This window comes from Gouania willdenowi, chromosome 8, assembly GCF_900634775.1.
Source record: "Gouania willdenowi chromosome 8, fGouWil2.1, whole genome shotgun sequence".
NCBI classification, from domain to species: Eukaryota; Metazoa; Chordata; class Actinopteri; order Blenniiformes; family Gobiesocidae; genus Gouania; species Gouania willdenowi.
In genome coordinates this window covers 11882652-11905923 of record NC_041051.1, presented here as the reverse complement: position 1 = coordinate 11905923, position 23272 = coordinate 11882652, and the positions used below count along the sequence as shown (strand labels likewise).

The following is a 23272-nucleotide window of genomic DNA, read 5'->3' as shown; positions in this document are numbered from 1 at the left end:
CCGCCCACTGAGGTGAAACTAATAAAGAAACGTTACAAGATGCAAATCGGCATCCTCACATCACAGGTGGAGCAAAACAAATATTTGTTTACTGAACGCCTGACAACTGGAGCTCATTTACACGCTCTGTAAAAGATAATCAGCAACTGAGCTGGTGACGTCTGCCCCCCTGTGTGCGCTGAAAACCACTTCTCAACAGAGATCCTGGAGAGATGCACAGAAATGACGTTTATATCAGACTCAGTTTGTATGCTTTTGTCAATAAATACCAGATTAAAAGAAATTAAGAGATCAAATCCCTAAAAAAAAGCCTTAAAATTACAAAATGATCAATGATCAATGAGCAGCATTCCTTCCATCCAAGACAGAGCAATAGAAGCGCTCCATCACTTGTGCATGTATGCCTGCTCGGATGGTTTACCAGCGTGGTTATACGGTATTCCGTGGAAAAAAACCTAAAAAAGTGGTATCTGTAATAACGTGGGATTTTTTAAAATTCCTTATATTTTGTTACATTTCGTTTAATAATTTGTTTTAATCCGTTTTAATCTGCTTGTGCTTAAATAACAACTGAGGCTTGTTTAATATTTTTTTTTCAGTTTCGGCTCCATTTGTTTGTTCTGCAGCACAAATCCACTCACTCAGATTGGGGATCACGTCAAAATTGATAAATACCAAAGCCTGCGTGAATATGGTGGAACGCACATCATACGCTCAGATCTGAACGTACGAACGGTTGATAAATGAGGGCCCATGAATTTGCAGACATATTTTGGTGAATTGTTGAGGTTAAAATTACGTGAACTCACGAGAATTTATGTCTGGTTGAACATAGTGCTCTAAGATGTTCCCAAGGTGAAAACAGGACAATTATATATTATCTTAAGCAACAACTTAAACTAAATTATTTTTGTTGTAAAAAAAAATTAATTAAAACTCAGGAAAAAATGTACATGTTCTCCTAGAGGTCTAACTATGATGTTGAGTTGTGCACTAAATGACGCTAACTCCTCTTCACCCAGGCTTTTTTTTTTTCTTTACAGGTATAGCAGCCAAAACGCCTGCTATGTTTCTGAGTCTGCCATTCAAAGCATAGTTACAGGAAAAGTCCTTATTCTGCACTTGTGGAAGACTTCAGGGCTGTACGTGCATTTCAAAGGGAGATATGGGCAAACGCTTTTTAAACAGAAACATTCTGCATGAAAACATCTTTTTTTTTATTTTTTTTTATGGTAAATTACAAAAAGCAGCCACTGTTTGTTTTCACACGCAGAAGGTGTTACAAAGAAAATATTTAAGCGACATCAGAAGGAGGATCTTTTCCAACCGGTTCTTGCTGCTGAGTGAGCATAAAAGGAAATAATATATTTAATATGGGAAATTGGGATTTGCATGCAGTGTCAGAGAAGGGTTAGGGCTGCAGTCATGCAGTTGCATGCATTAGAGTGGCATAGCCCACGCAATTTTCAATGATTTATAATCATGGTTGGCGTGAGCTAGCCAGTCTTTTAGTCTCTCCCTCTTTAAATGTTAACTTTAGCCTAAATCTCCCTGCTTTTTCCTCATTCTCTTTTGTTATTACAAGCTCTGAAAGCAGGCAGTGCTCAGAAAAATAGACTACCGACCAGCCCCTTCATTCTCCTTACTCCTGCGCTTTTTCTCTATCATTTTCAGCCTCTTCTCCTCACGAAGACGGGCCTCCTCCTCCTCCTGGTCTTGTCTGCACTTGTGGAAGTTCTCCACCACAACGCCGACAAACATGTTAAGGACGAAGAAACTGACGATGAGCAGGAAGGAGATGAAGTAGAGTAGCATCCAGGGGTTGTGGTTTCTCACAGGCTGCGGCGACAATAACAAAGTAAAGCAGAATTACGTTTGTATACAGACACACGCTTTTACACCCCAGCACACAAGAAAAAAACTACGATTGATTAGACAATTTAGTTGCAACATTGACAAGCATATGTCTGAATAAAGATGTAAAAGATAGTATGACAATGCCAAACTTTAAAAATAGGAACATCCTGTGGATGGTTGCTAAATTAGACTTAGGAATGATTTTTAGGAGTAAAATCAATAAGTTTAAATGTCTTTTAAAATTTCATTCAACATTCATTTGAAAAGTCAGATCCTTTCCAGTCGTCCAAGTCAAGTTGAGTCTTATATTAATAGCTGGGTTTCCATTACAGATTTTTGCAAAATAAAAGCGCTATTTCCAAAGTTTCCACAAAGTATATTTGCACTTTGAACGTGTTTCCATTGAAGATTGTTTTTTCACTGGAGCCTCGTAACTCCCGTGAAATATCATCCCGCGAGACTTCGCAGCAGGAAGATGGACGCTCAGAACCTCCTTGTAAAACTCTGTATTCCTTTGTTGTTTCACGTCCAATGTGGCACTAATCATTTTAAAGAATAATGCTAACAAATGTCCCGTTCTGTGTACACGTACCGCGTCATGTTTTCTCTGAGAGAAGTGGTCACGTGACCAGGTACATCACGTTCTGTGACGTGTATTTGCGTAAAAAGTGTTTCCCTTGCGCTTTTGTGACATATTTCAATATCGAAATTCCTCCTCACGAAAGCATAAAACCTTGTTATCGATGTTTAAGTGTTTTTTTTCGAAATTCAGGTGTTGCCATGACAAGTTTTTATTGAGCTATTTAGATTTTGAGCATTTCCAAGGGCAATGGAAACACAGCTAGTGTTAGTCAAGCATGTCTCAAGTCATCAAATTTGCGACTCGAGTCTGACTCGTCAAGTCATGTGACTCGAGTCCCCCAAATCTGACAAAATTCCTGGTTATGCTGTCTAATGGAATTAACTTTTGAATTAATAAAATTGGTCTCAAGACTGAGCCTTGGGGAACCCCAAACAAAAGTGCAAATCTTTTCTCATACAAAAAAAAAACAAAAAAATTGAAGTAGAGGATAAGAACCCTTGAGTCGAGACAGTATAAAATTATCAAAAAGATGAAAGACCTTGCATTAAATTAATCTGCTCAAAACTTCAAAAAAGTGTAAGCAACATTTTTCATACTCTGTATCCTTGTAGAATAGTTCACGTGCATATGTTTTTTTTTTCCAACTAGGTTGATTTGTTTGTGCTTTTCTCCCAATCAAAATCATGTATTTAAGTAGCAAATTGCTCAGAATATTACCTGTTGGTCGACTCCCACTGCATCCAAACCATCATACATGATGTTGACCCAGCCATCTTTACACGACAGTACAAACAAGGACATCAGAGCCTGTAGAAGAAACCCATAAAGGGACATGAGTCCACAAAGACTCAAAGAAAGAAAGAATTATGTCTAAATGAGTGCTCTCACTTCTCATTTCACTTACTGTACCAGCAATAATCTTGCCTATTAAGTGTGGTAGATCTACACTCGATTTGTTGAATGTAAATCTGAAATATTCTGCTTCACGAGCTAAACAAGACTGTAGGAATAATAGAAACAAAGTCTACAATTTTCCTTTTCAGATTTCTCCTTCAAATTCAATGATTACCTTTACCTGAATGAGGTTGTCAAAGTTGTACTTCCTTCTTCTCCAGCGGTATTGTGCCTGTAAGCAGTCAGACTTGTTGGTGACGTTTTTTGTGTCCAGACCTTCACAGTGATAGAACTTCCCTTTAAACAACTACGGAATCCAAAGAAAAAGAGAAAGTGATAACAGATGTTTGGAAAGTGTTGGTATTTACGTTTTCTATTTTAAAACCAGTGACACAATGATGTTTATCAAGCTTGATTGTATCAAATAATTAGAAAATGTCTAATTGCTATTTTTTACAGTTTAAAATCCCTAAAGTCAGAATATGATGATGCTCAAAATAACCCTCTTAATTTTTTGCCTCAGGTTGGATAAATAATCTTTAGGTTAGTAATAAATCCACTTAACAAGGATTTATTCCAACTTGTTTACATGTTTGTGCTGTAAAACTGCGATTACCTGAACCCCCAAGATGCCAAAGATAATGAAGAAAGCGCAGCAGATCAAAACAATGTTCCCGATTGGTCTGAGGGAAGTGATCAGGGTCTCCACAACCAGCTTTAACCCCGGGGCTCGACTGATCACCCTGAAATTAACCAACAACACAAAAACACCTCAAACATAAAGTCGGTTAATCCTTAGTTCATCCTCAGAAACAAATCCTATACGTACCTCAGTGGCCGGAGAGTTCGTAGCAGGCGAAGGACTCGGAGAATTCCCAGTATCTTATTCCCTCCCGTGTAGGCCAGAGACACTAGAATGTCAACCAGAGACACAAACACCAAAACCCCATCCAGAACATTCCAGCTGGACTGGAGATAACTCTGCTTTCCAAAGCAGAAACCAAGAGCTACAACCTAGAAAAACAAAGTCAGCATAACTGATGGTGTATACATATACATGTATGCAAATAAAATAATGTGTTTCATAGAAATCTTCTTAAAAGCAAAAGAAAAATGGGTTTGGTTACCTTTATGGCCATCTCGGCTAGGAAAATCACAGTGAAAACATAGTTGGACACTCTCAAAAACCGCCGCTCCTAAAAAAGACAATGAAAGCCAAACAGATCATTTTAGTCCTGATATCATATCAGTGCCAAGACAGTCCGAATGTACCAATAATACAAGTAAAATGATGGGATACCTTAATAAAACCTAATATCATGGATTCTCTCTTCCTTAACTATATAATACTGTATTTTAAGGTCAAGCGTGTTATTCTATAGAAAAATAGAAAAGGGAGAAAAATTGCTGTAGTTGCAGGTAACAAATTAATTTAAAAGCATTTTTCAGGGTTATACTTTCAAAGCGGGAGCATACTGTACATACATTTTTGTCATGATGGACTTTTTCTTTCTCCCCAGAAGAATCTGCACATATACTTTGATGATGAATTAAATTAAGACATAAGAATGTGTTTTTTATGATTTAAAAATCCTAATTAATCAAAGGGTAAATAAGCTACTCTGATGGATTGTAACTAAATAATGAGGAATAAATGTAATTCATGAGTGGTTGATTAATCAAGGATCACATCAATTATTAGAGTATTGTAAAACACAGATGAATGTGTGTTACCACTTGCTAACTGTGGTATGTGTGTATGGGCATCTCACCGTGCTGTGAGGTTGGATGCCGGGTCTTTCCAGAGCAATAGTGATGCAGTTAAGAAAGATGAAGACCAGAACCACATGGTCGAACAGTTTGTGAGAGATCACACTTTGGCACCACATACGGAATCTGATCACATGAAAAGGTCAGCATTAAATCGAAAAGGAACATCAAATCTGGTGATATTTCTCGTTTTTCTTTCTTTCTTTGTTTTGGTAAAAGCAAAGAATTTGGCTCAAGTCTAGGATCAAAATTCTAGGAGGAATTACTAAAAGTGTCATTCTTTTTGACGTGATGGCAAGTGACAGAATGCCTGAATCTCACCTGTTCTCCGGGGAAAACGAGTACAGCGTCCACTCTTCATGCTCTTTGCACCAGCGAGGCTTCAAGCTGTCGATTTCTTTCTTGATCCAGTAAGTAAATGAATTCTGTGGATGCAGGAAATCATACAAAACTGCCTTTAACGACAGCAATTTAATGGCTTTTACTGTTATTGATCATTTCATATAACAGACCCAGACATTGTGTGTACCAACATTGTGAGATTGTTTGTACTATCATCCCGTCTGCATTTTCCATCCATCACTTTGAAATCTCCAATTATAACCACAACATGGCAATCAAAGTATTACTGTCCAAGCAAGTCAACTGGGGTTCACACAAAATTGTATATTTCCACCACAAACTCTCATAGATAGATAGATAGATAGATAGATACAGTAGATAGATAGATAGATAGATAGATAGATAGATAGATAGATAGATAGATAGATAGATACAGTAGATAGATAGATAGATAGATACAGTAGATAGATAGATAGATAGATAGATAGATAGATAGATAGATACAGTAGATAGATAGATAGATAGATAGATAGATAGATAGATAGATAGATAGATAGATACAGTAGATAGATAGATAGATAGATAGATAGATAGATACAGTAGATAGATAGATAGATAGATAGTAGATAGATAGATAGATAGATACAGTAGATAGCTAGATAGATAGCTAGATAGATAAGCTACATAGATAGATAGATAGATAGATAGCTGATAGATAGATAGATAGATAGATAGATAGCATAGCATAGCCAGTAGATAGATAGATAGATAGATAGATAGATAGATAGATAGATAGATAGATAGATAGATAAGAGTAGATAAGATAGATAGATAGTAGATAGATAGAATAGATAGATAGCTGATAGATCGATACAGTATGATAATAGTCGATAGATAGATAGATAGAAGATAGATAGATAGATACGATAGATAGTAAGATAGATGATAGATAGATCAGCCTAGATAGATAGATAGATAGATAGATAGATAGATAGATAGATAGTAGATAGATAGATAGATAGATAGATAGATAGATAGATAGATAGATAGATAGATAGAGTAGATAGATAGATAGATAGATAGATAGATAGATAGATAGATAGATAGATAGATAGATAGATAGATAGATTTTTTGTCTTATTCTCAGGTCATAGATACAAACAATAGTTAGTTGCTCAAAGTAAATAAGATGCCGTTCCACGCTTAGCTAGACTGAATGATGACTGCTCCAGATGGAACCTTCTCTGTGGCTGTGTTAAAAATGTCATACTAACGTACTACTCATACTAAGTCTGACGTCAAAATGAGTATGTAGAGCGTTCACATCAGATAAGGATTGAGTATGCGAGAAATACCCAGATGTATACTATATCAGGACATTTTTGAAGTATGCACGGTGGGCACACTAATCATACTTTTACGCCCCATGATGCATTGTGAGCAGAATGTAAAACTGTCCTGGGACCAGTGTAACGTACTGAGTTTACCTCCGTACTGAGATTATAACCCTAACCCTAACATAGTGTTGTAGTAGTCGAGACCGGTCTTGGTCTTGAGACCAAATTTTAAAGGTCTCGGTCTCGTCTCGGACTCTGAAGCATTTTGACTCGGTCTTGTCTCGGACTCGGGCTGCCTGGACTCGGGATTTTCCCTCAAGACCGTTTGAGACCAGCACAAATTCCTACTATTTTTAAACTTTTTTATAATGTGATAATAACACGGAGAAGAACGGGATAAAACAATCCTTTATTCATTCTTTAATCCACCCCGTATAATGACCACAACCTTCCTTAATGTGACTGAGTGACGTGTGTGACACACTCACACACACAAGCAGGAGAGAGAGGCGGGAGCTAAACATGTCCGCTAACTTGTTGGATGTGAAATTTGGTTTCACGAACCACAAAAAATACATTTGTAAAAGCACAGCAAAGAGGAAACACTCTGCAGTGTGTAGGTGACCAGCCATGTTATTTCTTGGCAGAAATACTTTTAAACACTTGCTGTACATTCAGTTGACATAAAAATCTTGTTTTCAAATATGTAGAATAATTGTGAATTTATCAGTAGCAGTAGTAGTTTTAATATTTTAGTACATTTTTTGCAGACACCTTTTTTGTCCGTCAAATGTATTTAAAAGAAACTAAAACTAAAGAGAGATGTTATTTTACTGTTGAACCTTGTCATAATTTTATTTATTTATATATTTTCTTGGTCTTGATCTCAGCTTGTCTCGGTCCTGGTCTTGACTCGGTCTCGGCTCCCGGAAGTCTTGGTCTTGTCTTGTCCTCGGTGCATTCTGGTCTTGGGCAAGTCTTGGTCTCGGATAGTGTGGTCTTGAACACAACACTACCCTAACCGTAACATAATCCAATAAACACATAAAACAGGTGTCCTTTCACTTTGAAAACAAAAATAATGGTGCGCATATACAATCTCAGTATGATGCGCATTCAGTACATGACACCGGATTCAAGTTAAAAATCAAACTTCTCCTTTTCAAAACAAAAGCATCTCTTTTTTAACTCTTTTGTAAATAGGGCTCTTGTTTTGGAGTTAACCGGAAGTTTAATCTGTAGCACAATGGCAGGTCTCCGGAAATCTCCAAAATGTCGGCATGAAATGTGTTTGCGTGAGTTTCATGGATCAAAATAGCACATGTTGATATTCTACTCTGTCATGTTCTCACCTAAAATGCTTTCAAAACTTTCAAAGGTGGAGAATCAACAAAGATATTTAGTCTCAGTGTGCTTCACGTTTTGGTTCGAAATGCATGTTGGGAGACTCGAAAGTATACTTCAGTGGGAACGGTCATCATCCTGATCATACTTATAGTATATAGTAGACAGTATGTACTGAGTTTGTGATGTACAGTATGGAGGGTGCCATATCAAACACTAGCCTATCTCTTAGTCTGCATTTTCACTTTCTTCACTCAGCTGAACACCTGATTCAAATCAGCAATCAGATAGAGAGGGAGGGGACGTTCATATAAAGCCTGAGTAAAACAAGAGGAAGGAAGGCACAGATTAAGCAGCAGATGTGGGAGAAAAGTTTTACTTCTCTATTCTCAACAATGTCAGATTTCTGGGAGTCCTGTTTCGCTGATTCATTTCAATTGGTGACTTTAAAATTGACCAAAGTCCTTTTCTAAGAGGTGATCTTTACTTCTGATGGAGCGGCTGGAATGACTGATGATTGGCTTACCTTCAGCAAGATTATCTTCAGTCAAATATCACATGCACTTTATCAAAAGGAGATGATTGTAGCATTATAGGCCAACTTCAAACATAGCTATTCTTTGAGAATAATTGGAAGCGCTGTGAACGAGGAGAGATAAAGAAAGATAGAGAGCGATTTTTATATTTCAACAATCCAATTAAAAATAGCTCAAGCCTCAGAAACTTTTTCTCCCAAAAGTGACCGGCAACAAAACAAACTACTTTTTTGGGTGTCCAGTAGGGATGTAACGATTCACTCAACTCCCGATACGATTCGATTCACGATACTGGGTTCACGATACGATTTTCTCACGATTTATTTTACAAAATGGGAATGTTGACAAATGACTGAAAAATATTTCTTTATTTATTTGGGGAAAATACTATGCTATTTTCCTTTTATTTTTCATTGTCAAAAGAATCCCTTGATAAACTATTCAAAATGATGCAATTTAACTAAAAATAAATCTTGAATGAAATAAATAAAGGAATAATACAAATGAAGAAGAAACCTATTAATTTAAATTCTGGTTCTATAATAAACAATTCAAAACTGCGTAATAGTTCTTTTTCTTTTTAATAGTGCAACTGAAAATGTATTTTGTGCCTTAACAATTGGACTTTAAAAAAAAAAACAGTCATTTTACTGTATTTACGTCAGATATTTGTTTAGACCAGCAGAGGGCGCTGGAAACCCAATGGTCGGTTGGCATGCAGTTATTCCACCAGTGAAGAAGAGAAGCTATGCTAGCAGACAGAGCTAATAGCAAAACCTGACTTTTACAGATATTAACGTAATATTACAGATATTCTTTCGGTGCTAAAGGAGTAAAGAATCATTTATGAGCATGTTTAACAGTAAATGGCGGCCAGAAAGAAAATAGTAGCAGATTCCGCCCGTCACGTCCGCTTCTGAAAGGATTAATATATAGCGCCCTCTGCTGGTTAAAAAGTAAAGTACTGCGATTCAATTTTCAGAGCATCGATGTGAACCGTGGTACCTATGAATTTTTAACTGCCTTACAATTAATCGTTACATCCCTAGTGTCCAGTTATTTTACCGTACCCACTTCTCCTTAATTACTTACTTACTTAAAGTATAGGGCAGTGTACACCTGCATGGACTCTGACTTCAACTACCACAGTAAGTGTTGAGATAAAATGACAATGACAACTTGGATAAACTGAGAGAAAGAGGAACAATATTGTGTAATCAAGTTTAGAGGGGGACAGATTACAACGGGGGGTAAAATTAATTTTAGTTCAGGTGCCAAATACGAACCAGTTTGATCTTATGTGGGCTGCTGAATTTAGATGGGGATAAAAAAAGGCAATTTTGAAATCATTGTGCTCTAGTTTTCAATATCAATCCCTGCAGGATCTTCACTTCACAGCAAAATTATTGATTTTGGAACCAAATTGGAGTGGAATTTTGTGGAATTATTCGTGAGAAACTGTAAGATTTTTTTTTTTAGAAACATTCAGATTTTATTTGTAATAAAAAAAAATGCATGCATTCATGTGATATAAGCATGGGAAACTTCAAACCTCTAAAAATATTGTGGCGTTTCACTGAATTTGTGAATTTGAGATATCTACAACTGAATTATGAAGGCAATTTGCACAATAAATTATGTTTTCTCTATCATTTTTACTGTCTTCCGTGGGCCGAATTGGATGCTCTAAAGCAGTGATTCTCAACTGGTGGGTCGGGACCCAAAAGTGGGTCGCGGACCTATACTGGGTGGCTCGCGGACATCTGGTCAAAATTAAATAAATGCTTAATGTCGCTCATGTTGCATTTTATTTTGAAAGAAACTTTTTTTTTTGATAGACATTCTGTGAAATGCATGTTACACAGGAAAATATGTAGATTTATGTTGGAAAAAATATTATATATGTGTTTTCAACAGCTAGTTTTGAAAAACTGTTGGTCAAATTCTAAAAAAAACAACAAAAAAAAAAAAGTGGGTCGCGATTTAATATCCGTGGCAAAATGTGGGTCCCAGGGTGGGACCAGTTGAGAACCACTGCTCTAAAGGGCTGGATTTGGCCCCCTGGCCTTGAGTTAGAAGATCAAGGATTTACATACAAATACAACATGACAGAGGATCAATTATCATCTAAGGCTCAGCCTTTATGGTATGGGAGATTAAAAACTGCTCAAACACTGTTGTGACTTTCCTAAATGTCTAAAAACTGCATACACTACTGAGTCTTCACTTACATCGTCATCCATGTCATCCTCAGGCAAGGAGTCGTCCTTTGGTTCTGTGTTCAGGTTAGCATCGTAGGTGGTCGTCCTCCCATTGCAGTCGCCATACTCCGTTATCACACACGGGGAAAGAGTGGAAACCTGGAGCAGCTCCATTGACCCTGGCTTCAGTCTGTTATTTTCTCCAGCTGCTTCCTTGTCCTCCTCAGGTTCTTCCTCCTCTCCTCCTCCTCCAGATAAAAGGCTTTCCTTTTCACCACTGGTGTCTCGTCTTTTTAAGCTCGGGGCTCTTCCCAGGCTGTTCCAGCTGGAGCGTCGGCTTCCCCATGAGCTACCACCGCTTCGGGGCAGAAGAGGGGAGCGTCGTACAGGACTAGAGAGGCTCTAACAGTTTGTAATAAAACACAGTTTTAGTGATTTGCTGGAAAAGTCTCCTACAGTCAGACATTTCTGGTGAATGTGAGCAGAATCAAAGAAAGAAAAGTGATAATGTCCAAACTGAACGTCCTTAAAAATAATGCAGGATTCTTGGTAACGTTTACAACCCTTGTTGGTCGTTGGTCTCATCAAATTATTATTTTTTTTGGTTTTTCAAATGTTTATTTGTTTATTCAGTACACTTGTTTTTCCCACAAGCAAAAAAACAACATACTGAAATAAAAGGAAATAATACACCAAAGGAAAATTAAATCGAGACAATATTTCTTAAAGAGTGTTTACAAAACAACATGAACACGGCCTGTGGTGTGTTACTCTATACCTTTTCTTGTTTTTTCCTTAATCTTTCTGATTTTTATATGCCAACCATTTTCCATAGTTTTTATCAAAGCATTCTTCCTTCATTTTTTATTTGAAAGTAAGTATTTCCATAAATATCATCCATAATTTTTATTGTTTGAGGTTCAGCCCTTCGGTGTTGAGCGAGTTTTCAGTGATGGCCTTCTCTCCAGCTTCTAGAAGACATTGGTCTCCGTTATGTACTGATCCATCCAAGTGTCTAAGGTACAGGACAATAAAGGAACGGCATATCCCAAAAATGAGAGTGAACCTCACCCCAAATAGCTTCTATTTTGTTTCATTTCCAGAAAATTTGATTATTATTATTATTATTATTATTATTATTATTATTATTATTATTATTATTATTTTTAACAGTCTTTTACTTAATTATGCACTTAACATAAACGTTTTAGTCTTTTATTTGTGATTTTTTTCTGTGGCTGTAAAAAAAGCAATTTCACCCAGGGATTAATAAAGGAATTTTGATTCTGATTCTGATTCTGATTCTGATTCTGATTACAGTCATCTGTATTGTTCTCATTAAGATCATTATAAAAAAAAAAAAATGTCAGTTTCAGCTCGGCAGCAGCAAAAATAAAGATGTTTTATTCTCTATACTCTACCAAGCCACCCAATAATTCATTTACCCTGCATCAAATTCAAAATATGACAGTATGCCATTAAACTGAATCAGAAAAATGTCAAAACTGCAGCAAAAAGCAAAAGGCAAAATGTTTCAAAGCTGCATTTCTTTGGCAGCCTCGCATGATGAAATCTCTGTAACACTTTACTTCAAATTTTATACATAAGGCTGACATTAAGCTTTCATTATGTGTCAATAGCATAAATAAGGTGTCATGAAGGCTGTCATTAAGTGGCATTTGCTAAATTATGACACCTTTGGAGCTATGTTGGCATTTCTTGGGTTAGGTGGAGGCAGAGGTGGACTGGGACAAAAAAAATTAGCCCTGGCATTTTCTATAGTCCAGTACCTTATCAGCGACACCATGTAGAAGCTGTTATTAAGTCAGTGACGCTCAACATGTGGCTCTTTATGACTTCATTTTATGGCCTAGTGGTTAAGGACGCTGGGCTTGTAATCGGAGGGTTGCCGGTTCAAGCCTCACCTGGGCCGTCACTGTGGGATGTTGAGCAAGTCCCTTAACCCCGAACTGCTCCCCAAGCGCCGCAAAATGGCTGCCCACTGCTCCTCAGGGATGGGTTAAATGCAGAGGACGAATTCCATTAATGTAATAACATTACATGGCCAATTAAAGGCGAAAGCCCCGATTTAATTTAATTTAATTTTAAATTTAATTTAAAGGGGGAGACTTTTAACTCTTTTTTTTTTACCTATTTACATTATGCAACTTCCTTTGTCCCATTTATGTCCCTTTTTCAAAAAGTTCTGACACTTTTTTCAGACTTTAGCCCTTTGCCAATAAATATCCATTTTTTCCTATTTTTTGAAAGTTCTTTTTGACATTTTTATTCAAATTTTCATTTTTTTTGACCACTTTTCATCCAAATAACCTACCTTTTTGCCCAATGGGTGGTAGAGGAGCTGTCCTCTGATTGAGAGGTTGGGGGTTCGATCCCGGTCTATACCAGTCTGTGTTGACGTGTCCTTGGGCAAGACACTGAACCCCAAGTTGCTCCCAATGGTTGACTAGCGCTTTGCATGGCAGCTCTGTCCCACTGGTGTGTGAATGTGAGTGTGAATGAGTTGATATGTAGCACCTTGTGACCTGTCTGTGAAAGGTGCTATAAAAATAAAACATGACTTACTTACATTACTTACTTACACTTGTTTCATTTTCCCCCCAATATTTAGCCTGTTTTTGTTCCACATTTTTGTCTTTTTTCACTATTGCTTGCCACATTTTGCCCATTTAAGAGACCCTTTTCCTATATATATACCGCCTGTTCCTCTTTATTTGTATTAATTTTTTAGCCATTCCTGAATGCTTTTGGCCCATTTTAGTCACCACACTCTTTTCTTGCCATTTTTTTGCCACTTTTGGACCATTTTTGGCCACCTGTTACCATGTCTGCCTCCACTCGTTTGTCAAAAAAAAAACATAGTGAACGGGCCAGCCCACTTCGGGTCAACGCCCGACCGGGTGGTTGATAGAACTCACCAAAGATCGCTGGTCATAGGCTGAAGGAGCCATTGATGTTGAGCTTCCGCGTCGAGACTCTGCAAACCCATGTCCTGCCTCAGACAGACCCAAGCCCACCTCGCTATACTGAGGTATTCCCTCTTTGTACATGAGGTCGTCTCCAAGGATGGAGTCGGGTCCCAGGGAGCTCTTTGGTGTGGGCATCGGTGTGGCTGCCGTGTGCATGATGATGGGAGGAGCCATAGTAGTGTGAGGGTCAATGTGACCATTCGCTATCATCATCAGAGAGTACATTTTCAGCTCTGAGGGACAACATTGAAGGCATCATTACAATGGTTAGTGCATCTATGCAGATTTTTAGATTTAGGACTACGTAATTGTAAATAACTTTACCCACCAGTGTCTCGCAGCTGTTGTACCTTCTCATCTTCATCACAGGTATCAGATTTTTTCTCATCATCTGACTCTGACCGATTAGCATCACCCTAAAACACAAAGAGGTACACAAATGGGCTTCACAATTTACTTTCGGATTGAATACTATTTTTTTTCTAATTAAAGCCCATGTTGCCAGATCAGGTAGTTTCCCACTTTTTAGACAAGGTAGCATAGGCAGGGTTTGAGATGCTTGCCATAATATATAAACCGTTTCAAGATTCACACAAACCACAATGTGTGTAACATTTACAGTACTGCAAAAATGATTAGTAACATAAATTACAACAAAAATGTGTCGTTTAATGTTGTAAATTCATGATAAAATCAGGCCGACGGCTGCTTTCTGCTTCAGTTTTGCTGCAGTACCATACATGAACTGCTGGGTGCAGTGTCGCTTCACAATTTACAGTGTGAGGAAGGATTGCACAACAGAAGAAGAACCAACATAAAGTCTCAAAAGTTTTGGACCCTTTTAGTGAATACTCATCCCACACACCTGAGACAGAAATAACATCTGTGATATGAAACTAACATAATCCAAACTGTTTTAAGGCACTCAAAATATTTGTACATTATGTGCATTATATGAAGAATTGTATTTTTTAGAAAGAATTTGGGATTACCCCCCATCAGGCAAAAAAACTCTACTAATTAAATGAAAGAAAGCCTGAAATGCAAAAGTATGGTCTTTAGATATCATGCAGTGTTGTTTTTTAAACAAAATAAAATCATATCAAAACTACCTTGATCCTTTTTTTTTTTAAGTTGTGATATGAAAAAAATGGCAAAATCAAAAAATTAAAAACATATTGCACATTACAATAACATATTATCTGGATCAATTATCATTATCATGGTACAATGATCATTCACACTTTAAAGGTTTGGAAGAAATGTATATCCCCATTAATAATGATACAGTAGGTTGAAATGTATGGACACCCCAATTTTTTTTTAAATCCCGTTAAATGCACAATCCTTATCTGATCTAAATGAAACTCGATGGGGTAATTGAAAAACCAAACCAGGGTTGGGGTCCATTAGAATTGTAATCGCATAATTAATATTTCATTACAATGATGGCGTCGTTAAAATTGTAAATGTACTTTTTTAAAAAAAACTGTTGCTGTAGTAATCGTAATTAAATTGTAATTGAGTTCAGATAATTGACTCTGTATTTGTAATTGCAATGAAAATTCTAAAAAAATTGTCAATTATAATTCAACGCAAAACTGGGGAACCGTTCTGTGTACAGTTCTACACATACTGTAAGTTAAATTAAATTAAAATATGTTTCATATCAAGCTTTCCCACATTTTACCATTTACAAAAAAATTAAATCAAGTGGCACAAAGAAAGGCTCAGACGCCCTCACCAAAAATATTAAAACCTATATTTTCATTGATTAGGAAGCCTAACAAGGTAATCAATAGATAGTAAAGAAACCAGATGATGAATATTTGTTTATAATGTATTTTACAGCTGATTTAGGACTATAAGAGATGCTAACAGAAAGCTAACACAAGAGGAAGGTTAACTTTTATGAAGTTATTTATTTCAGGGTCAGTAATTGTGATTTATTGTAATTGAACTTTATCAACTTTGAGGATAAAAAAAAAAAAATATTTTACATTAATCGTAATTGGGAAAAATGCTGGTAATTGTAACTGAATTGTAATTGAACATGGGTAAATGAAAATATAATTGTAACTGAAAAATGTAATTGACCCCAACCCTGGTACTTCGTATAAACTGATACTGAAAAAAAAGAGAAGAGAAGAGAAAAAAGAAAAGATAGAAAAAAAATAAAGAAAAAAGAAAAAAAAAATCTTTGGTTAAAATCCATTGAGCACCTTTGACATAATCCTGCTTACAGGCAAACAATTAAATAATTGTCGGTCAAAATATGACCTCCTTGGCGAATATAAAAACCTAATATTATGAAAAAAAAAAACATTACAGTTTTTCTCACCTCCGCCTGGAATCCTTCAACCAAAATGGCCACAAGTAAATTGAAGAGCACATAGTTGCCAAACGTCATGAGAGCAACAAAATAGAGCGCTGCCCATGGAGAGGTGGAGGCCATTCCATTATACAACACCACGTTCCAGTCCTCCTGAGTCAGAATCTGAAGATAGAGTCAAACACACACAGACGTAGGTTTGACTGAGGAGAATAAATAGAGACAAAGAACAGCAGGCGTGTCACGACGCAGATAACTAAACAAAGGAACAGAAAGGGATTATTGCACATAAACACTAATGCTTTAGTATCATCTGTGACTAGGGTTAATGTCTATTATACATCTAATTGCATAACTGGTAATGAATTACAATTATGACGTAATTATAATTGCGATCGTAGTTGAACAAACAAGTTGTTGTTGTGATCGTAATTTAATTGTAATTGAGTTCAGATACTGTAATTGGCTTTGTAATTGTAATTGGCATAAAAATGATATAAAAACTGTCATTTACAATGTAATTAAATGCAAAACTGGGGAACCATGTAATAGTTCTATGGCTTACACATACATAGTTAATTATTACAATATGTTTTTTTTATTAAATTGACCAGTTGGTTTTTCCTCAGGATCGTTTTACTATTTAAAAAGAATTCGAAATACACCCACACCAAAAATATTAATACCAATATCTTCAAATAATCTGACTTTTTTTCACCACAGTTAGCCTGACATGGACCTAAAAAAAAAAAAAAAAAATTCATATGTATATATACTGTTATTCATTTGTATTTATTATTAGTTAATATTATTTAATAACACCTTATCTTTCATTTGCACATTTTTGTGTGGTCTTGCTCCTTTTTTCTGCGTGTGTATAATTATTATTATGACTGTTGCTGTTTTTTTTTTTTTATTTATTTATTTTAATATGCTGCTTTTTTCCGTTCTGAATACCCCTCAGGTTTTAATAAAATGTTATTGTACTCTACAGCTGATTTAAGACATGCGTCAAAACTGACCTGTTATCATAACAGATGCTAACAGAAAGCTAAAACAAGAGGAAGGTTATGTTTTATGGGCTCATTTATCAATTGCTCAGTAATAGTGATTCATTGTAATTTAACTTTAGTAACTGAGAACATAATTGTAATTGATGTTCAGGGGAAAAATTATAACAGTTATTTAATTGTAATTGGAAAAAATTCAGGTCATCGTAACCGTAATCGAGTTAAAATTGAAGATGGATAATTGAAGACGTAATTGTAATTAGAAAATGTAATTGACCCCAACCCTGTCTGTGACTACATCACAGAGTGTCCATTTGTTTGGAATTTTGCGATTGGTTTTGCCGACTTGTCACACAACGTCAGCGATGAAAGCAGTGTTCATGATCCAGCATGAAAGCTCACTCCACCACTGCTCACTCATTACAGCACAGCCCCAGGGCATTTCACTGAGCTACCCATCTAAACTGTGTTTATTCCTCTATGCAAGTAGGCATCTTCCCCCAGAAACCTACAGTAAGTGCATATACGAAGTGCAAAGCTTTCACATGAAGCTAAGACGGGGATAAAAATGCCTCTTCAGCACCAAAGTGAGACAGTCGACTGCCTTCTACTCTCTCGCTGACGCACTCAATAAAAAAAAAAAAGGCCAATCTCTCTGGAGAGATCGAACAATATTTCCACGGAGAGAGGGAGGCGGAGTTTAAAAAAACACACACACACACGCAAAAAAAAAAAAAAAGCAACGGGAAGACAGATTGTGGGAGCAAATTGGCAGAAGTTTGTGTTTCACATTGTTTTCCTCTGGGCAGCAGCTTGGCACAAACGCAGAAAATGCAAATATACAAACGACTAGAGGCAAACACTGAACTCAGCTTGGGCAGAAGCACACACTGTGTTTGTTTCAGTCATTTATCAATAGTTTCATTTCATGTAGGCCCTAGAGGTGAAAGTAACGGATTACAAGTACTCACATTACTGTAGTTGAGTTGCTTTTCTGGGTACATTTTGAGTATATTTCTAAATCAAAAATGTTACTTGTACTTAAGTACTTTTTAAAAGAGGTAAAGTCATTTGTTACATTTCTACATCCAACCATTACTGAGTAAATTATTGTATTTTGTTTGTTAAATGATCAACGGACATTGTGAAACTACAAAAAATAAAATCACCATGCATCACATCATAGCCGACCAATCAGATGAAATGTAATACATCATGTCAAAACAGCATTAAATGCTGAATGTTTTAGAGTTCATAAATGTAGCTATACTTAGAGCCTGGGAATGTTTTTTTTTATTTTGAATTTAATTCATTAGTGTTATTTTATTCAACAAAATAATTGTACATTTTGACAATACTTTTATTTTATACAGAGGCCTTTGTGGAAAATAAATTAATTTCCAATTGTGCGATCATTGGTCTCTTCTTTTTAAAGTTTATACATGAGATGTTTACTGTATGCAATGGAACCGTGGCTAGATTTATTACCAACAATACACATGGGGGGGAGGGGAAAGTAACTAGTAATTTTTACTTCGAGTACTATTTAATTGAGCTACTTTTTACTTGTACTTGAGTATTTTTTTGTTGGCAGTGGCTATCCGTATGGTTGCTGCATCAATATACCAACATTCTATCCATAGGCAGCGCCCCTTTTTGGCCAGTTTAGGTCAAGTGACCAAGGCTAAACCTAACCCTAATCCTAATCCTAAAACTGTTGCAATATAGGGTTATAAACTAAACCTAACCCTAACCCTAAGACGCTACGTACGTGTACTTCAGGGGGTTGTCCGTACTGCAACCGTACAAATACGAGACACTTTCTTTTTCGTATGACTTACTTGTACAATTACAGTTACAATCAAGTAACAGTACTTCTACTTGAGTAGGACATATCAGTACAAACTATGCCTAATTTTTTGAACCCCTGCCACTTTTGGGTGGTGGGATTATCTTGAGTTTGGGGGAACCAGTCCTGGACTTTTGACGGGCCGTGCACAGCAGGCCTTTGCTATTAGTGAAGGTCTGGTATCTTTAGCATAGCCTAACCCTAACCCTAAGACGCTACGTACGTGTACTTCGGTAAACGTACCAATAGCACAGGGGGTTGTCCATACTGCAACTTGTACAATTACAGTTGGAGTACTTCTACTTGAGAAGGATATATCAGCACTCTTTACACCTCTAGAAGGCCCTTATAAACTCTACAAACGATAAAAACCTAAACCAACAACATAAGGTAATCTCAGCTGAGGTCACTAAGCCAGAATTGATCTGCTGTCAATAATGGCTGTAGAATGATCGACCCAGTCTGGGGCAGAGATTTTATTTATCTTACCGGTTAAGGAGGGGTTTGGTGTCAGATTATCAATTTTAAATGAGGTGCAGGATGGAGAGTGACCTCCTGACAGAGCTCTCAGTTCAGAAGCTTCTCTCTTATCTCATCAAAATCCTCCCCAAGCAATTTTATGGGTCAAAAGGTTACATTCATGAGATCTCTTCACTGTGTCTCTTCCTTTTTCTGTGCCTCGTCTTGAGAGGCAGCTTTTAATCCTCACATTTTTACTCACATTTGTAGATCAAAAATTACAATTGTATTGATTTGCATGAACTGTCCTGTTTCTTTTTTCTTTCAATGTCTAAAACTCCTGATCCTATCCTTAAAGGAGACCTGTAGTGAAAATGTATATAACAAAATCTGTGTTGAAAAATGACCAATGACCTCCCCCTTTTTAATTATTATTATTTTATTTTATTTTAAATTTAATTTAATTTAATTAATATATATATATATATATATATATATATATATATATATATATATATATATATATATATATATATATTTTTTTTTTTTTTTATTATTATTTTTTTTTACCGTTGTCATTATTTGTGTTGATACTGACAGTCATGTAAATGTTTCTTTAAAAAAAATAAAATAAAATAATAATAATAATAATAAAAAAAAAAAGTAAAATGACCAAAATGACGACTCACCATGTTTTATGCTCGAAGCTAAAAAATCGTTCTAAAAAGTCCTTTTAATGTGTTTTTTTTTTTTGTGTTCGTTTTTAATAAAAGGTGCACATATTTTGTTTATTGGTAATACATTTATGTACAATTTTTGCATTCTTTCTTAAAAATGTAGTTTTAAACAATGTCTATATGGCTTCAATAGTCTTTGTTTTTACATTGATCACTTTTCTATGAAAGATGTAGGTGATAAATTACAAAATAAACTGAAAATATAGAAGCAACAACTTCCGATAAAATATGAAATATTGAAGAAACATACCTGAAAAACTGTAACGATGGCCCAGAGCAGAGTGTCAAAGTTCTTGCGATCTGGTATTGTGTCTCCATTGTCAGTTTGAAGACTGAATTTACATCCAAAAAGATGCATTCCCAATATACTGCAGGAAAAAAAGACAGAAATACATTGTTTCACAATTTAGTTTTGAATAAAGTGCATTGCTTTAACTCAGAGCTGGGAATAAAACCCCCAACCTTTAGCTTTGAGGATGCCCTGCACTATATATTTATACCTGAAGGTGAAGATAAAAAGCATCAGCAGCATACAGAAAGTGGCCACATTGTCCATGGTCTTCATCAGAACCACCAGCTGTCGCCTCAGGGCGGGCAGGAAACGAACCAGCTTTAGGACCCGGAGCAGACGAAATGTGCGTAGGACTGAGAGACCGCCATCTGATTGTCCAATGATCTCCCACACGCTGAAAAAAACCCAATGACGTTTAATAAAAAAAAACTGCTTTTCTCATTATTGATAGTGCAACATAATAACATTTAGGTGGTGCTTTGGTCCTTTTCAAGGTATTTTAGGGAACAGGCAGAAGTGAAAGTAATGGATTACAAGTACTGACGTTACTGTAATTGAGTTGCTTTACCGGGTACTTGTACTTTTTTGAGTATATTTCTAAATCAGTCATTTTACTTGTACTTAAGCACGGTGCCAAAACAGCATTAAATGGAGGTTGTTTTCTCAGTTTTAAAGTTTATAAATGTAACTATACTTAGAGTCAGAGAATTGTTTTAATTTTGAATTGAATGAATTGGTGTTAAATTATTTAAAAAAAGATTGGTAAGTTTCGACAAACCTTTTATTTTATACAGATGCTATTTTGGGGAAAAAATTAATTCGAATTATGCAAGATTTAATCTTTTCCTTTTTAGGTTTTTAAATGAGATGTTTACTGTATGCAAGGGAACTGTGGCACGATTTATTACCAACAATAAACATGGGGAGTGAAAGTAACTCGTAACTTTTACTTTGAGTACTATTTCATTTAATTACTTTTTACTTGTACTCGAGTACAATTAGAATCAAGTAACAGTACTTCTACTTGAGTAGGATAATATCAGTACTCCTTCCACCTCTAATAAAAATTGCTTCTTCTACAAGAACGTCAATTTTTTTTTTAATTAAAATTACGAGCTATTTAGAAACATTTATTTTAGCATCTAATTTTATCACCAAAAATATGCCCTTGCTCCTTGTTTTTGTTTTTGAGATGCATGACTTACTTGTACTTTTACTTGTACTTGAGTACAAATTCAATCAAGTAACAGTACTTCTACTTGAGCAGGATATAGCAGTACTTTTTACACCTCTGTCAGCAGGTATCTGCGTAACGTTCTCCAGACTGCCCGTGAACCGCCGAGTCTTTCCTAATACTTCTTTGAGTTTATGTGACATTTCTGTCAAATAACGTTTAAGAGATTTCACCTGATGATAACAATAATGCTGTCAAAGATGTTGTATGGGTTCTTGATGTATCCAAACAATCCAAAGGCGAGCAGCATGAAGCCCATCTCCAGGACAAACATACTGGTGAAAACAATGTTGCTGATCTCCAACACATCAGTCAGTTCCTCCGGCTAGAAGCAGACACAGAGAGAGAGAAAATGAGCGTAAAGGAAGGCGATAGATAAGACAAAAACAGCAGAAAGAAAATAGACAACAGTCAGTATCTGCACTTCAATTTCCGTAGCTGTAATACATTTTTCCTTTAAGCTAAGATATTAATCATAACCAGGGCTGTGATTTGACTGGATCAATCAGAAAAAAGAGCAACAGTGCCAATCAGTCATGTCAAATCTACTCCACAGTAAATTCCGCATGATCCTACAATTAATAAGCTCTAACCCGTAGAATGCAATAGTTTTTTTTTCTTTTTTTTTTTTTTTAATTAATAAGCATGTTGGCAATTTTGTGCTCTAGTTAAAAGTAGGGTGTCCCGATATCGGTCCGATATTAGCCTGAAAACGAATATCGGAAATCGCATTCAAATTTCCGGATACTGTGATTTTCTTTCCCCCCAATTACTTTTTTATTTATTTTATTTATTTTATTTATTTTATTTATTTTATTTATTTTATTTATTTTATTTCATATTATGTTGAAGGTTAAAATCTATGTGACCAATTGGTTATTAATAAACGGGTCAGTTTTTCTCATCCCTACTGTTGCTGACTATTGCTCTCTGCTTGAGTAACATCACTGGATCAAGCCTTTTCTAACATTCCACACTACAAAACAAGTAATTATTATTTTTTTATTAAAGAAAAAAAAAATTATGATACACGCCGATATCGGATCAATATCGGTATCGGCCAATACCAAGGCAGCAATATCGGTATCATATCGGAAATGAAAAAGTTGTATCGGGACATCGCGAGTTAAAAGCATTATGGGAAGTGACCACATCTGCGACTTTCCTCTTTAAGAGAAAAACAGTTAAATGTAGTGAAAGAACGTAACAGTGGGGACACAGACTGATTGTAGCCTTTCCAACATGCCACCATGTGATGCACTGATACAAAAAATATATAACCCACTGTTATATGTGTCTCACGTGGAACACTGAGTTCAGGGAGTTTTTTTCTTTCTTGGTGAAATGTTACAATCTTCCTCACTTGGAGGCTGTATACATTTACTGTGTGAAGCTTTTCTGTTCCTTAAGTGTAAGTTAATCGTCATGGGATTCCTCACACAATTGAAATGTGTGATGATGAACTTTCATGGAGAGTCAAACAATTTCCAGCTAAAGAGCGGTAT

The 23272-nt window shown here is 36.0% G+C and overlaps 1 protein-coding gene across 2 annotated transcripts in view; it reads right to left on the bottom strand.

Annotated features, from left to right (window-relative positions):
- The window catches only part of cacna1ha (calcium channel, voltage-dependent, T type, alpha 1H subunit a), a 165772-nt gene that overhangs the window by 27061 nt on the left and 115439 nt on the right, over positions 1-23272 (bottom strand). The window contains exons 13-27 of one of the 2 annotated variants that reach the window (XM_028454330.1): positions 21941-22092; positions 20742-20927; positions 20492-20609; positions 16196-16351; positions 14183-14270; positions 13804-14087; positions 10895-11266; positions 5426-5529; positions 5107-5230; positions 4462-4530; positions 4164-4348; positions 3951-4077; positions 3516-3641; positions 3158-3247; positions 1626-1839 (exon numbers count right to left, since the gene is read on the bottom strand). In XM_028454330.1, the coding sequence (XP_028310131.1) occupies positions 1626-1839; positions 3158-3247; positions 3516-3641; positions 3951-4077; positions 4164-4348; positions 4462-4530; positions 5107-5230; positions 5426-5529; positions 10895-11266; positions 13804-14087; positions 14183-14270; positions 16196-16351; positions 20492-20609; positions 20742-20927; positions 21941-22092 (2395 nt within the window). The remainder of the gene's footprint in view (positions 1-1625; positions 1840-3157; positions 3248-3515; positions 3642-3950; positions 4078-4163; positions 4349-4461; positions 4531-5106; positions 5231-5425; positions 5530-10894; positions 11267-13803; positions 14088-14182; positions 14271-16195; positions 16352-20491; positions 20610-20741; positions 20928-21940; positions 22093-23272) is intronic. The other variant, XM_028454331.1, reaches the window with a different exon arrangement.